Source organism: Ictalurus furcatus, chromosome 19 (genome assembly GCF_023375685.1).
Source record: "Ictalurus furcatus strain D&B chromosome 19, Billie_1.0, whole genome shotgun sequence".
Taxonomy (NCBI): domain Eukaryota; kingdom Metazoa; phylum Chordata; class Actinopteri; order Siluriformes; family Ictaluridae; genus Ictalurus; species Ictalurus furcatus.
This window is the reverse complement of record NC_071273.1, coordinates 8,829,339-8,845,709: the sequence shown is the minus strand read 5'-3', so window position 1 is coordinate 8,845,709 and position 16,371 is coordinate 8,829,339. Positions and strand designations below refer to the sequence as shown.

Sequence of the window (16,371 nt, the reverse complement as noted above, 5' to 3'; positions counted from 1 at the left end):
AAGCCATATAGTATAGTATTGATTAGTGCTTGTGCAGTACAAATGTTGCACACCTCCGAAATATTTTTAAAAATGTAAAAAAAATAAATAAATACTGAAACACTATTATTGTCACGATTACGCCCCCCCCCCTCCCCTGCACAAAGCTCTGGAACAAATAACACACTACGGAGCTCAAAGCGCGAGGATGTGCTTCTGGGTTTACATATGACGTTGACTTTGTTTTCTTCCTACACGTGTGTTTGTTATGGTTGATGTCATGTCTTCGCCCTCGTCACGTCATTGGTTGTCTCCTAATGTGTCTCAGGTGTTTGTCTTCCTCTTAGAATATGTTTGGTATTTATATCCCTCATGTGTCTATGTTCGGTACGAAGTGTTGTTAGTGTCAACTAGTTAGTGTCTCTACATACCAAGCTGTTCATGGTTTTCATCTAATTCTCGTCCTCGTTATCTGATTCCAGTCTTAGCCTAGTTTATTCTGTTTGCTATTCGCCTGACCATTTGCCTGTTTAGACGACTCTTTTGTCTCAAGTTTTGGATTATTCTAACTGTTTCATAATAAAGCTCTTTACTGCAAAAGTACCCATCATCTCCCCCTCATCGACTGTGACGATTTGATTATAGATCTAGACCACATTAATTATTCTAAAATACAAACATTCACATATGCAATTATCCATCTAATGTATCAGTTAGTACATATTGTACCTAAATAAATACATACATTTAATAGGAATTAAATGGAATTAATAGGATAAATAGGATTGCACACCAGTCAAACGTTATTAATATTAATAGTAAGGTTGCCCAGCCACCATGGTTATTTAGTTTAAATCCACTATCCACTAGAAATTATCTGTGATGACCAGACAGAAAAAAATAATGCTCAGCATACAGAATCTTTGAAAATTTTCAACATTTTTCAAAGAGAATAGTAAATCTGTAATAACTGGGTTGTTATTGAAGGGTTAATGTAACTAATTAGAAATGTATCATGGTTTTATCTTATTTAACACTGGTGAGTGTGTAATCTGTTATAATAGATAAGATGTTATAATAGATGTTCATCATGATTCTAAAATTTTAAAATAGAAAAAAAAAATTATATCACTTAAAAACACATTACTATGTGCTGTGTGTCCTTCCAACTGTTTCTGTACAGTACATGCTGTTCAAGATTCATTCTGTGTTCCACATGCCTTGCTTTGAATGGAAGAAGTGTAAAAAATTCCTCAGATTCAGTCGTTCCACCTCCAGTTTGTTCAACAGAATTCTGAATAGTAAATGAGAGAAGATAACAGTGGATAAACCATGCCTGGTGCAGGGGATGCATTGTACTGCTTCAATAACACTGATTCAAGAACAAAAAAAATATTTGCTATACTGGTACTGGCGCTAAGGCCTTAATAACTTCTGGTTTGCTTGTGCCCGCATACTGAGACATTACCACACAGTTACATTGGTGATTTGTTTGACTTAGTATTTTGCTATAAAATATCCTGGTTAGTGGCTATCTGCCCCTTTATACTTCTTGCCTCATGCACATATGAAACCTTTCTGAAAATAATAGGACCCACAGTATCTGTGTAACAGCTTGTGACTACAGTCAGTGCTACAGGTAACCTGTCCTCCAAAACTGCTGATCAATTCCTTCAATCTTCATATTTTTCAGTTAGCTACCAATGGTTTTTATGAATTTGTGGGGCACTCATCTCTCAGACTGTCACCAAGAGTGGTGTCCCTTGGCACTCTGAGCTTTTCAAACATTACCTGCAGTCTAATGAACTGCAGGCCTGTGATATCTGTCTGTAGTGTGGGTGAGTGGTTCTCCCTCATCATACTATGCTCACACTGCTGAGCTTGTAAAGTTAATGTATAACAGTAATGTACATGCACAGGTAGGAGCATGTTACCCTCAATTTTCCTTGTATTTGACAAAGAGTGGGGCACCTCTCTGTGTTTTTAGCTCAGGCCTGGTTGACAGGCCTGTGGCTAATGCACTTGTAGCAAAACTGCTTCATTGATTGAACTACTGGTAGCAGATGAAGTGCATCTGTAGAGGGAGGTGAGCTCTCTCCACTTATAATTTGAGTTCTTCTTCTCACTCCTCATCCAAAGAGAGCAAGCTGCTATATCTTTGGGTCTGGGAGACACTTTCTGTCACACTAGGAACTGCCGGCTGAAACACAGCTGTCATCGCTGGCTCCACCAGCATCCAGATGTGGCCTTGTTTGCATGCTTAGTTGACAGGCTGAAAACAGGCCACAATAGCCACTCTCAAAATGTTTTCTGGTCACAAATGTTTGTACTGTGCCACAGTGCAAGAAGAAGCACTACAGTCAAGCATATGCTGCTCAAGCACCAAGTGCTGGCACACGGATGAATTTCTGATAAGAGCTTATGATATTAGCAAATGCATGGCACTGGATCTGTTGACATAGAACTTGTGAGCTTGTGGTTTTAAACATTGACATGTAAAGTATATCTGTACTTTTAAACACTGACATGACATCTTTCAAATTTTGTTGGTAAATTGGCCTGTTCTTACCTGTCCAGCAACTCCCAGTCTTCTCCTCCCCACTTGTCAGTAAATTCTTTAACGTTCATTCCTCCAATTCGAACCATGTCTGATTTATAAATGCCAATCAGACCGTAACCCATAGTTTCCCAGAAACCTGTGTATTACAAAAACCTAGTTACTGTAACTGCTATAATAGACACGAGCTGTAGCACAAACATGATACTAACATTTAACTATCATACTCATTTTGTATAGTGTAAATGACTATAGAGTACTGCAAATTAATGAATTGTGTGATCATCACTACCTGTAGGGGACTGCACTGTGGCTCCACATTCCAGTCTCATCACAACAGGAGCAAACACCATTTTCCCTTGCACACAGTGTTTTCGCACGGTGTCTATTATTGTCACAGGAAAGTGGAGGTGCAGGTCACACAGGAACAAAATACTGTTCTCATCCTGATGCAGAATATGAAAATTAGTGAAAATATCTGATGAATAATTGATTAGTATTAAATGTACTGATACAGCAGATTCAAGTGGTCCATTTAAGGTCCTCAATTTTTTATTATAAAAGCTTCGATTATAAAGCTTCATTATTCATTAAATAAAAAATAAATTGTTTCCCTACTTCAACAAGATCTATTCCAACTTGGAGTCCTGGTGATCTGCCAAAAGGTCCATCCAGTTTCTTAAACTGGTAGCTGTGTATAGTCCCAAAAAATTGAACACATAAATGACACGCATATATACATGTACAAAGCAAAAATATTTATCAGTGCTTATCAAAAATGCTTATCATGTACACCTGGTAATACCAATTGTTTTAATGAACAAAAGTTGTACCTTGGTATATTAGCATTTTTCAGTTCCTTCTCTACATCAATATCCGTGCTATTATAGTCTATGAGAATGATGTTGAAGTTTTTGTCTCGTGTGGTTTTGTATACTTTCTCCATTTCCTTTATGAAATGCATGACCCATCTCCCTTGGTTTTTCACTGTTGAAATAAAGATCAGAAAAACAGAGAATCCTGAGCACAACAGGACCTTATGCCTGGGACTGCAAGATTTAAACTTAGATGCACAATAAAAGATACATTTGTTTGATAATCTTTTGATATATATATTTATACACACACACACACACACACACACACACACACACACACAGTTGTGCTCTTATCATTCCCCTTGCAGAATCTGCAAAATGTTAATAATTTAGAGGGATAATAATAAGAGGAATTTCGAACTGCCTTGTGGGTTAGGATAAATGCAAGTGCAGATAAGCTTTATTAGAGTAGAGATAGGCAGACAAATCCAAAACGTGAGACAATAGCGTGGTCAAAAACAGGCAATAGGTCAGGCGATCTGCAAACGGGCATAAACGAGGCAAAACTACAATTGAAAAACGAGGACGAGAACAGGATCAAAACTATGGCACAGGAACAAAGAACAATGGCTTGATATTCAGGAAAACTCACGCAATACTTTACACTGAACATAGACACACAAGGGTTTAAATACCAAACGTAATCAGGGGTGAACACAAAACAGCTGAAACTATGATGACACATAAGTGAAACAACCAATGACAATACAGGGGCAGAGAGAGGACCTAAACCATAAGAGATGTACGTGTAGAATGTAAAGTCAATGTCTCTGAAAAACCCGGAAGCTTTTTTCGGGTTTCAGAGCGCACTGCATGCTCCAGCACTTTGCGTGAGGGGAAATATCGTTACAGAACCCCCCCCCAGAGGCGCTACTCCCAGAGCGCCAGAAAACACTCTCTCAACCGGAGCCAAGTGACAGGCATGAGGCTGGGGCAAGCTCGCCATGGTCTCTAGACAGCACCCAGGCATGGGAAGCTGGGTTGTTAGCTTCAGCGGGGCGAGAAGTCAGAGTGTCATCCTCAGCGGACGAGGAAGGCAGAGCAACGTCCTCAGCGGAACAGGAATGCAGCGCGACATCCTCAGCAGTACAGGAAGGCAGAGCAACAACCTCGGTGGAACAGGAAAGCAGAACTTGGTTGGCTGGGTCAGCAGACTTAGGCATGAGAAGAAATCAGGTTGGTCATTCCATCAACCTTGGACAGGAGCATGGTTTGAGAGGCTGTTTCGTTGACCTTGGACAGGAACAAGCGATGGCTACTGCACAGCTAGCGGGAGTAACGAAGCTCATGGCGGAGCCTGAGGGAGAAGCGTCTGAGGGAGAAGCTAGAGGGGGGAGCTATGTTCTCCATGAGGTCCGAAGGGGGAGTAGAGTTCTCCGCAAGGCCGGAGGGGGTCACATGGGGAGGCGGAGCAACGTCTTCAGCTGAACAGGGAGGCTGAAGGACATTCTTCATTGACTCGGCAGGCTGGATGAGATCCACAGTGGGGGAGGGTGGGTGATAGATGGCTCCAGCCTGGCTGGAAGGCTCCTTCTTGACATACCCCATGATGGAGTACATCATGTTGAGCCACTTCTCGAATTAGGAGAATTTGCCCTCCTTCTCCCACCTCAGCTTTTCCCTTTCATACAGGGCCTCTTGAACTCTTGAACGGATGCAATTGCAGTTAAGAGCTTTATTAAGAACAGGTAATCCAAAGGGCAAGGCAAAAAGCATAAACAAAGATGAGCAAAAGTTAGGCGATCGGCAAACGGGCATGAATAGGCAAGGCCAAGTATGAAATGAGAAAAGAGAAACTAGAAACAAAGTCAAAACCAGAATAACAACAAGAATAACAACGTAAGATCAAGGTGAAGTATATGCTCAGTTGATATTTTCTCTGTCGTTTACCAAACCTTGATGTGCACAAATGTAATGTTGAAAGAGATATTATTACATAGTACATAGTTCTGACCTGCTAGAATAACATGTACTGTCGCTTCTGGGCTCCAGGAGAAACCATTTGGGCTGCAAAGGGTAGGTACTTTTGGATTCCTCCCTTTATTTTTGTCCTTTGTAGCATAAAAATACTTAGAGAGCAGCATGTTTTTCCCCTGCTTGTCCTCCAGCTCCAACTCCAACATGTATCGACTGACTGTAGCATTATCCGTCCTCTTCTCCACATTTAGCACACGTTTTATGACCAGATCACTGCACATCCATGAAAAGTCAAGTTAAATCCCGCTAATTATTTTCCATCACCACAAGCCAAAGCATTCAGAATGAAGACACTGAGGGGTGTGAGTATATACCTTGTGGTCTCTGTTGTTTTTAGTTGACTCATGAAGGCTTCAACTACAGGCATGACTTCTTTTTTGAGCATTATAATATTTCCAGCTCTATTGCAGGTGTGAACAACAAAATCACTCTGCTTTGAATGGAAATCCAAAGATTTCACACTGAAGACCTGTTTCCATTTTGGCTTGTTTTCTGTTGTGGAAGATTTACTGTTATCCTCTGTTGGGAATAACAGAAAACAAAGATTGATCTGTCTAATTAAACTTTTAACATTAGGTACATTTTAATTAGAATAATCATGAAAAACACGTTGAAGGCATCCAGGTAATAGTAAGCTACCTGTTTCTTCTTCTCCTGTGTTTTCAATTTTCAGATATGGACCAAACCCATGTCTTGAAAGAAAGAATACACATGAAGACATAGTTGAATAAATCAGTGAATGTACATGCAATCAATAGAATGGAAGAGAGAATGAGAAAATTCTACAATACCTTTCACCATATGTTTCATCCTTTTGGTAAAAACATAGCTGTGTGTCAGTCCCTTCATTAGCTAGTCTTGTGTGGTCATTGGGATACACTGAGGAGTAGTGAACCTAAAAAACCCCACACAGTTAACCACACTCTAAAAAGTAATTCAGAGGACCTATTACCACAACTTATTTAAGTGCATGGTTGCAAGACAAAATTTCTAATTTATTGACTTAATTAAACATTTTAATTTGAAAACATTATTTTGATGCGTTGTGTTGACATAACTATGCTGATAATTACATCAACTTAATATTGTGTGTCACTGAAACTGAAATTTCTGATTTAATTTATTTAAAGCTAAATTTAAGTTGTAGTAACTTAATGAAATTGGCTTGCTAACTTAATTTTTCTCCACCTTGAGTTCAGGATTTCAAGTCCCCTCCCCCTGCCCACTTAACATGCCATTGTAAATGATTCTGGATTTTGGTTACTATTGTTAGACAACTTAATGTTTGTATTTTGTATTTTTTTATGCTTGTTACATTTTACAGAATGTTTACAGATGTTTTTAAAACTAGAGTTAATATTTTACAGAGTTACACTGGCACTTTTGTTTTAAATATGTAAAGGCCTATAACTTTGCTGTGATTGAATAATTGATTCATTGTGACAGCATATTTTAGTATGTTTACTACTTAATTTCCCAAGGCAATATGGCCAATTTTTTAAATTATATTATGTAGGGCAAAATAAATTTGTTGTTGCTGTTTATTTTCAAGATTTAAACATAGCAGTACAAAAAAACAACTAGTTGGATCAGCTTAATTTTTATGAGTATTCAACTTAAAGATGTGTGTTTACTCTACAAATTATTAAGTAAGTGTTAATTGAAAATACATTTGATTGTAGAGGAAAAGGTAATTAGTCTAACTCAGTATAGTTTGTTGGTTGAACTTTCATTAGAAGTTGCCATAACTCAAAAAGATTGACGCAAACTGTTGCGTTAATTTTTTGTTGTTGTTGTTGGGCCTAAACATTTGTTTTTAGAGTGCATCATCCCATGGCGTACTACAGTCTGGACATGTGAAAATATGTCAACAAAACATTTGACATATAATAAAACATATTTTCCTAGAGGTTTAAATACTCTTCCAATAATTGCTACTCTTAAGACCAGATGGCTTTTTAGTAGCCATTTATGTAGAAATCCATATAATCAAAAAGTAAACAAAAATATTTTCTCAAAAGTGCATAAGCTTATTATTTTGGTATTTCTTATATTTCCGTTCATTCATTCAGTTGTTTATTTTCTTTCTCCTGGTAAGGTTCTCAGTGGATCTAGACCCGGTCTGGGGTTTTAATGGGAGTCTACAGCAGGAGTGTGGGGAATGTACAATTTAACCTGTGCCCTATTTGTGAGTCTCTCTCTCTCTCTCTCTCTCTCTCTCTCTCTCACACACACACACACACATACTTGCAGTGACTTGAGCATGTGTAGGTGTTTGTTCACGAGCCTGTTTAGGCAGGCATTTGTAGCAGCTGGAAAGTAGCCAAGTTTCAGCAGATCAAAGTTCCATTTATTTTCCCTTTGCTATCTTTTTTTTCTGTTTCTGAAGAATAGTTAAATGGCACATACTAAAAATAAACGCTCACATGTGTCATCACATGCAAAACTCCACACAGTAATTTCTATAAAAAATTTTTTGAAGTACTGTTCCTCACAGAACACAAAGTGAAGATGTACTTACATAATTTATACCATCATATCTCTCAATGGTTGAGTTGTCAAATATATGAAGTGGATAGTAATCACATTTGAGAAAAACATTTTCCAAATAGGACTCCTTTAGCAGTGGTGCTGATGAAAAAGAGACAGGGTATGAGTTAGTATGGGTCTAAAATTTATACTAATGGGAGTTTATTCACACTAAAAGAAGACATACTGTACATGTATTACATTTATTTAGAAAGGAACTGAATAACCACAAAGTGAGAAAAATCTCATTTGAAAGTGCTTCTGCCAAAACAACTGTAGGTACATAACTAAGTAAATAAATGATTCAATAAGTAAGAAAGTAAATAAGAGTGTAAATAAATATCCCTTTTGCACTTTCCATATCCTAGCTCATGAAAATCTCATGAAAACCTTTTTTGAAACACTCACTCCTATATATAAAGTCTCGCGGATCTGCTTTGACCATGTCCACTTCAGGCTTGGCTGTCTTGAAAATGGCGTCAGTGGACATTGCATGACTGGCTTTTGTTTGAGGGATGTGATCACTTTCCACCAGCTGTAAAGAAGACTCATCTGTACATATACAGTGGAAAACACACACATTTATTCATTTAACAGATGCATAAATCAGAATTTTCTTGCGGAGAGAATACAATAAGAGAGAATACAATGCAAACATGTGAGAGGTTCATTTGTTTAAAGACAGAACAGTGTCCATGGTTGTAGTTTGATTTTAAGTCACAAAAAAGCAAGAGAATCTTATTAACAGATAACACTACTGCTTCATGTTACAATACTTTTTCTTCAGTACACATATTATTTTTTGTATTTACAAATGTGCATGTTTGTATTCCATGAATAAATGGTTTGCATTTTTTTTTTTTTAGTATAGTGTACAATTACTTGGGTGGAATAGCAAATTTGGGCTTCTTAAACATGTATAAAAATGACTCGGGAAAAATATTTAGTGAGGTTTAATAACACACAAATACTGTTGATTTAGAATAGTAAGAGCTGTGCAACTCACCAACATAGCGGGACAAATATTCTGCAGTAATGACCTCAAAATTACTGTCTTCATTATTGAGACGCCACTGAAACAAACAAACAAATGAAAAAATAATAAAATCTCTTAGTCAAAAACTTCTGCATCTCAGACAAGGTAAAAGCTTTTACTGCATGATGAAAACTTTCTTTTTATTGCTCACAGTTTAAAGCAAGATTAATGAAACTTTAATTATGACATATTTTAATTCCATGAACTAAGAACCACAGGTAGAAACTACACACAGTAATATAATGTAGAAATGCTGAAATATATAATCCAGATGAAACAGACATACTGCAACCTCCAGGTGATCAATTCCGTCATTTTGTTTGTAGAGTACTTCAAAGAAATACTTCATGTTTCTTGATAGTCTAAAAAAGTATCATATTGGATTAATGCAATTAAACAGTTTACAGTTTACAAAAGCACTTGATTACATTTGATCTGAGCCATGGCATAAATGGAGGTCAGACACAGAAAATAATTACAGTTACAGTTCATTCATTCATATAATTTTCTATTAAAAAAATCTGTACAGTTCTGTACTGGTAGAATAGATGACACTTACAGTACAGGCTGAGATATTTGAGATGAAAATTTCTCATACTCTCCTGGGGCTGCCCATTCCTTTCCTGTCTGACCAACAATGCACAAGGGCAATTAGGCATTCTCATAATAATAAAACACTGCATGTAGCCATTAATTTTAATAGTACTATTACCAATGTGCACCTTTGTTTACCAGTGTCATGCCTCACTAAACTGATGTTGGAAAGTAAGCATATAGGTCAATAAGTTTTACCTTGCCAAGGTAGGCCATGAGTTTGATGCTTTTAATGCTTTCATCTGAACTCAGCCAGAATTCTGCATTATTATCAGAAGCAATAGCAAAAATGTATTCACCTGGTAAAGAGTAAGCAGAATTTATTAGGACAAACTTGCCACAAGACGGGATGCCTAAACTTATACACCAAAGGCAAGTGTGGCTGCAGACTTTCACTTCTTGGTGTTCAAACAATAATATATATATATATATATATATATATATATATATATATATATATATATATATATATATATATACAGAGAGAAAGATAGATTGATAGATAAATTATATTTTATATATAGAACGCACCACTTAATACAGGATGAATGTATCCAAAGATTCTTAGACCATAGTTTTTCCATCCAGCATTAACAGCAAGCCTGCCAATTGTGGTGCGAGCCTAAAATAATAATACCACACAATACAGGTTTTAGTAAATAGAGGTTAGTTTTAAATCACCAATTTGTAATTGTCTTTTGAAATGTCTAAATGTCTATTGATCAACAGTTCATATATACATAAAAATCAGCAGGAATTAATATGTCAGATGGCTTTTAAAATCAGTACTGCTGGTAAAGAAATATCTTTGTTATACAATTTTATTACCTAATTTGGAGCCTAACATAGGGAAGCTTTATTGATATACAGTGCAGTTTGTAAGTACACAAGTAATATTGCCAGTTATTGATTTGTTTTTGCACGCTAGCACATGGATTTGAGCTGAATTTGTCAAAGAATAAAAATTATTTATTTACAGGAAATCATATAAAATTATGAAAAATTGCCATTATTTGATTAATTCATTCATCTTTCATTCATTCTTCTTCAGCAACCAGTTTATATCATATGATTTTCAATAATTGTCAGGGTAATTTAGCAAAATAAATAAATAAATAAAAATACATTTTATAATTAAAGTCCCACGAAAATGAAATATGTAACTGCTTGCTAATTAATTATTGTGTGTGCTCTCAGTTCGATACTTTCAATGTAATTTGGCTGTGCACACCAATCAAAAGGCTAATGTCATAAATCCCCCAATATAGCCTTTATCATACTATACATTCACATTTGAACACTTGATCTCTTCGAGACTGAGAAATCTATCAATGAAAATGTGTGTGTGTGTGTGTGTGTGTGTGTGTGTGTGTGTGTGTTTGTGCATAAAAATAATTTCACTAACATGGGGGAAAAGAGGGTACAGCACGTTCGTTCTTAGCTGATGCACAGAACCTCCACACCAGTCTTCAAAAACATGCATGTTCACTTCACCTAGAAACTGTTCACATGATAAAGTAAATTATCAAAAAAAGAAGATATTTTGACATCCTTGAGCAATCATCTGCTACAAATTTTTATGAAAAAAAGTTTCTCACCTCAGGTTTCCATAATGGCTGTCTATTTTGTGCTTTGTTCATCTGAGATAGATTTTTAAAAAGTGGAATTGAATTTCTGTAATACATTCTCTAAAAGGAAAAATCTATTATATCTATAAATTTATTAAGAAAAAAAAAGTTTAATCTCACCTCTGAAGACCCGTTGTTTTGGTAGCTCTCCCAAAACCCTGAAACAACAAAAGTAGTTCCAGTCATAGCACAAAAACATCTGAGTAAAGCATGTAACCCTGTTCCCTGATAAGGGAACGAGACGTTGCGTGAGCTCCATGCTGTGGGAAGTGCCCTCGTGCGTGACTGGCATCTGAAGCTTGTGTAACAAGGTGACGTGGCAATTAAGCATGTAATATCGAGTGATATTAACGGTCTGCACTTGTATAGTGCTTTTTTAACCTTCGTGGTTAAAAAAGCGCTTTACACTGTGTCTCATTCACCCATTCACACACACACCAATGGTATCAGAGCTGCCATGCAAGTAGCTAGCCTGCCATTGGGAGCAACTTGGGGTCCAGTGTCTTGCCCAAGGACATGTGGAGTCATGTGGGCCAGGAATCAAAACATTAAAGTCCATAAATTAAGTTATTTGTAATAAAGCGGAATGACACAGTAAAAAATATTGAACACACTAACTGAAATTTATTTATACTTAGAGGAGAAGCCTTTGTTTGTAATGACAGCTTCAAGGTGCTTCCTGTATGAAGAAATTAATGGGCTGCAGTATTCAGGTGTGATTTTGGCTCATTCTTCTAAACCTATTGTCTTTAAATCTTCTTCAATTGGATTCAAGTCAGGTGATTGACTGGGGCATTCTAACACCTTGATTTATTTCTCTAAAACCAATTGAGAGTTTCCATTGTTGTATGTTTTGGATCGTTGTCCTGCTGGAAGGTCCACCCACGTGTCATCTTCATCATCCTGGCGGATGGCAGCAGATTCTTCTCAAGAATCTCCTGGTAAATGGCTCCATTCATTGTTCCTTCAATTATATGAAGTCTACTACACCAGCGATGAAAAACAGCCCCACATCATGATGCTTCCACCTCCAAACTTCACTGTTGGTATAGTGTTTTTAGGATGATGTGCAGTGCCATTTCTTCTCCAAGCATGGTGTGTAGTATGACAGTGTAGTATTTTGCTCTCATCTGACCAGACTACACTCCCCCTGTATTTCATAGGCTTGTCCAAATGAGTTGTAGCAAACTTTAAACAAGCTTCGACATGCCTTTTCTTTAGCAGTGGAGTGAATTGCCTATTTCTTTCTCTGTGACAATGGCACCTGCTGCCTCCAAGTGTTTCTGGAGCTCTTTCTGAGTGGTCCTTGGCTCTTGGGCTACTCTTATGACTATTCGTCTGACTCCCTGGTCAGAAATCTTGCGAAGACCTCCTGTGCGTGGCCGGTTGATGATGGAGTGATGTTGCCTCCACTTGCAGATAATGGCCCCAATGGTGCTTACTGGAGGATTCAGAAGTGTTGACATACTTCTGTATCCGATTCCATCAGTATGCTTTGCAACAATAAGGTTGCACAGGTCTTGGGAGAGCTCTTTGCTTTTACCCATCATGAGATGTTTCGTGTGACACCTTGGTAACGAAAAGCCTTTTTATAAACCATCAATTTACAATCCCAGCTGATATTAATTTGAACAGATAGGGGGTATAATTACTTATGGATTTCAGCTGGTTCCTTTGCTTCACCTTGCCTTGGAGAAGTGCTTTGTCTTAGCGCATTCAATACTTTTTTCCTGTGTCATTCCACTTTATTACACATAACTTTATTTATGCACTTTAATGTTGTGAATTCTTTATATTTCTGGATTTCTTGAGATAATACTGATGTCTGGTGAAAATTTCATGTGAATAGCCTTATTGGAAATTTATTTACTGAAAAAAATATTGAAGCGTTAAATACTTAAATACTTATTTCCCCCACTGCATCTCATACATTTAATAAATTATTTTAATGAAAAGCTTTATTGATTTTCCAAAGTAAATGTTTAAAATATTACAATATATTTCCATAAGTGATAATGTAAATAAATCTGCCACTGATTTAAAAACTTCCTGAAAACTTCCTGAGTGCTGGCATGGTAGAGTTTAAACAGTCCACTGTTGCTCAGTGGTACATTTAAGGGTAGAATTATCACTGCTGTCAGTCCATCATACTGTGATGTTCATCACAAAGCATATAAATGTATAATTTATATATTAGAAATGTATCACAAAGCATATTTGTGTCCTAATGGCTTATTGATCATTTTACATGTAAATTAATGTGAAATAACATGCGATTTCTTGCAGATGAAAGGAAATGTATTAGGCAATTGAGCCAGAAAACACTTGCTAATAAGATTTGAAATCTGATTTTTTTTTTTTTTTAAATAACAGCCTTCTCATAGTGATCCAGTTAATCTTTGACACTTCCTCACTTCTTCTATATGTTTGAAAGTGATTTTTCTTTCCTACTTTTTTTTAAATTGTTTTTCTGTGGTTGCTTCTTAAATGTCTAATTAGCTGACTAATTGCAAGTAATAACTACAAACCAGGTATTCCTAAATTGCCTTCATCAAGGTCTGATTTAAATCTGATCTTAACATGTATAGCTACATAAAATACCATTTTATAGGTATTATACTGAATGTACTAAGAATATCCTTTGGATGATTTTTGCATAATATTTGAATAGTAAACCAATGATGAAAACAAAAAAATCCCATAGGAGTTCAAATAAACAAGACTCTGGTTTTGGGTTGAGAATAGGTATTTATAGTTTAAACCACCCCTTAATCCCAATCATGGTAATAATTTGCCACAAATTCAAATTTTAAAATTATATATATATATATATATATATATATATATATATATATATATATATATATATATATATATATATATATATATTACATACTCTAGCACAGACTGCACACCATAGTAATAAACAGTAATTTGATAGTTAAAAAAAAAAGAAATCACTACTCACCAAGAACTGAGACTGTTTTACTTTCATTTTGATAAACAGCGAAAAATGTGAGAACAGTCAGTGCCACTAAAGACAGAAACAGTACTCTAAACAGTTTGAAATGTCTGCTGCTGAAATTCTCTCTGAAGTGGTTCAAATATTGATTCATCATATTCAGCGACTAAGTTGTCTCAGTGTAAGAGGCAAGAACACTAGTTTGCAACACTGTGTCATTCTAATTATTATACGTTCCTGTGGGCCACACCTGCTAAGCAAGAAACTAAGGGTGTGTGATGAGGTGAATGGACAAAACTACGTCAATCACATCTCAGTTCATTTGCGTGTCAGTGTTATAGTATCTTAGGACATAGAAATAATCTCATCTTAAGTGAATGTTTTCTTTTTACACACACGTATCTTTCTCTCTCACGCTCTGTCTAGAGAGGAAGACCTCTACATTTAATGCACACACACACGCACACATGCAAGCACTTGCACATGCGCACACACACACACACACACACACACACACACACACACACACACACACACAGTGCCCTCCACTAATTTTGGCCCCCTTGGTAAATATGAGCAAAGAAGGCTATGAAAAATTGTCTTTATTGTTTAACCTTTTGATCTTTTGTTAAACAAGTTCACAAAAATACTCTGCTCTAATGGATATCAATCAATTGCAAACACAACACAGGTTCATATTAAAAAAAATCTCTGTTAAATATAGGTGTGCAACAATTATTGGCACTCCCATGAATTCATTATTAATAGCATTCAAAACAGTGTTACTATGAATGCAGACTTTACACTGAAAAAGACACAGTATTAGCACAATTAGCATCACATAAATATATATAAATTCCTACATTCTTTTGAAGGTCCATGGAATAAAATTAAACGTTAGATGCCATGAGTGTACCTTCTGCCATGATTTACACATTTGAATGACCATGTAGGCTAATATGAAGCAATGTGATAGCATGAAATTAAAAAAAGTTACCTTATATGGCCATGGGCATTGTTTCGACTCAGGACAGCTGTCATTTACTGCTATTGTCAAGCAATTGTTTGATGCTGTACACAACAGCACTTCGCCTTTGCACATTTGCTGAGAGTAGGCTAATGGTTGAGAGGTTGGAATTTGGCTAATAGTTGCTGTAAGTCTTTTAGAATTGACCAATTGGTGTGTGAGAAGGCAGGAATTACAGAGAGGGGTTAAAGCAATGCAAACGTGCACACACATGTTGCAGTATTAGACCATAAGCACATCATAATGAAACTAATGCAGAATCCTGGACATTTTCTCAAATTTAGAAATCCCGGATGGACGTTTTTTTTTAACGTTTGAAAGAGAGGACATGTGCGAGGAAAAGAGGACATATGGTCACCCTAACAAAAGAATTTCATAGAACAATTTGTTTTAATTTCTACCAAACTAACTTTGCGCAAAATTTATTTGAATATGCACCAGGAGGTTGTGCATGTGAGCCAGGACTGACAAGAGAGAACCAAAACTATAATCAAGAAGCTGTCTATATTGTGTTATGTCAAAAGATTAATTTCTTTGTACATATATAAACTGTGTGTTTGTGTGTGTGTGTGTGTGTGTGTGTGTGTGTGTGTGTGTGTGTGTGCGTATATGTATAGGTATGTACAAACATATAAGTTGTATAACAATCATTATAAGTGGAATTTTAAGTTGAATTTTTTTTATTTGGGGAAACCACTTGAAGCATTTTTTGTGTTGAAATATTTCGATTGCTTTTGTTTGATTTGTTCATTGCAAATAGCTGAAAGTCTGTAAGTTTTGACAATAAACCTGATTTGCAATGGGGGTTCAATAATTGTGATTGCAATTGTATATATGCGGTATTTGACACACCTAAACAGGACAAACAACGTTTGTTGGTTTCCTTATCTATAATTAATATAAGTGTTCAGATGACTGTATATGGGTGTGTTGGGGGTAAATACTAAACAGTAACAGAAGCACTAAGCAATAGACTCTTCTTTGCTCTTTAGCTTATATAGTTTCTCCAATACAAAATGAGTCATATTTTCCAGACTAAAATGTAGAAACTACCTACTATTTAATATTTTAAAAATCTCATATAAAACATTTTTTTGGTAATATAATATTTACATTAATCAGCCAAAACATTAAAACCACCTGCCTAATATTGTGTCATGAACTCCACAAGACCTGGAGGTGTGTTGTGGTATCTGGCACCAAG

General features: G+C 36.2%; 1 protein-coding gene across 1 annotated transcript; it reads right to left on the bottom strand.

Annotated features, from left to right (window-relative positions):
• Positions 1-503: 503 nt before the first annotated feature.
• b4galnt3a (beta-1,4-N-acetyl-galactosaminyl transferase 3a) lies at positions 504-14,395 on the bottom strand. Its single transcript, XM_053650771.1, has 20 exons — positions 14,147-14,395; positions 11,299-11,336; positions 11,149-11,190; positions 10,956-11,051; positions 10,082-10,172; positions 9,749-9,849; positions 9,516-9,583; positions 9,243-9,318; positions 8,927-8,993; positions 8,329-8,472; positions 7,913-8,022; positions 6,183-6,286; positions 6,031-6,083; positions 5,706-5,910; positions 5,369-5,604; positions 3,370-3,523; positions 3,155-3,227; positions 2,829-2,982; positions 2,549-2,675; positions 504-1,273 (listed from the first exon to the last, which is right to left on the bottom strand). The coding sequence occupies exons 1-20, from the start codon at positions 14,295-14,297 to the stop codon at positions 1,180-1,182; spliced, it is 2,184 nt and encodes a 727-aa protein (XP_053506746.1). The 5' UTR covers positions 14,298-14,395; the 3' UTR covers positions 504-1,179.
• Between the last annotated feature and the right edge of the window lie 1,976 nt (positions 14,396-16,371).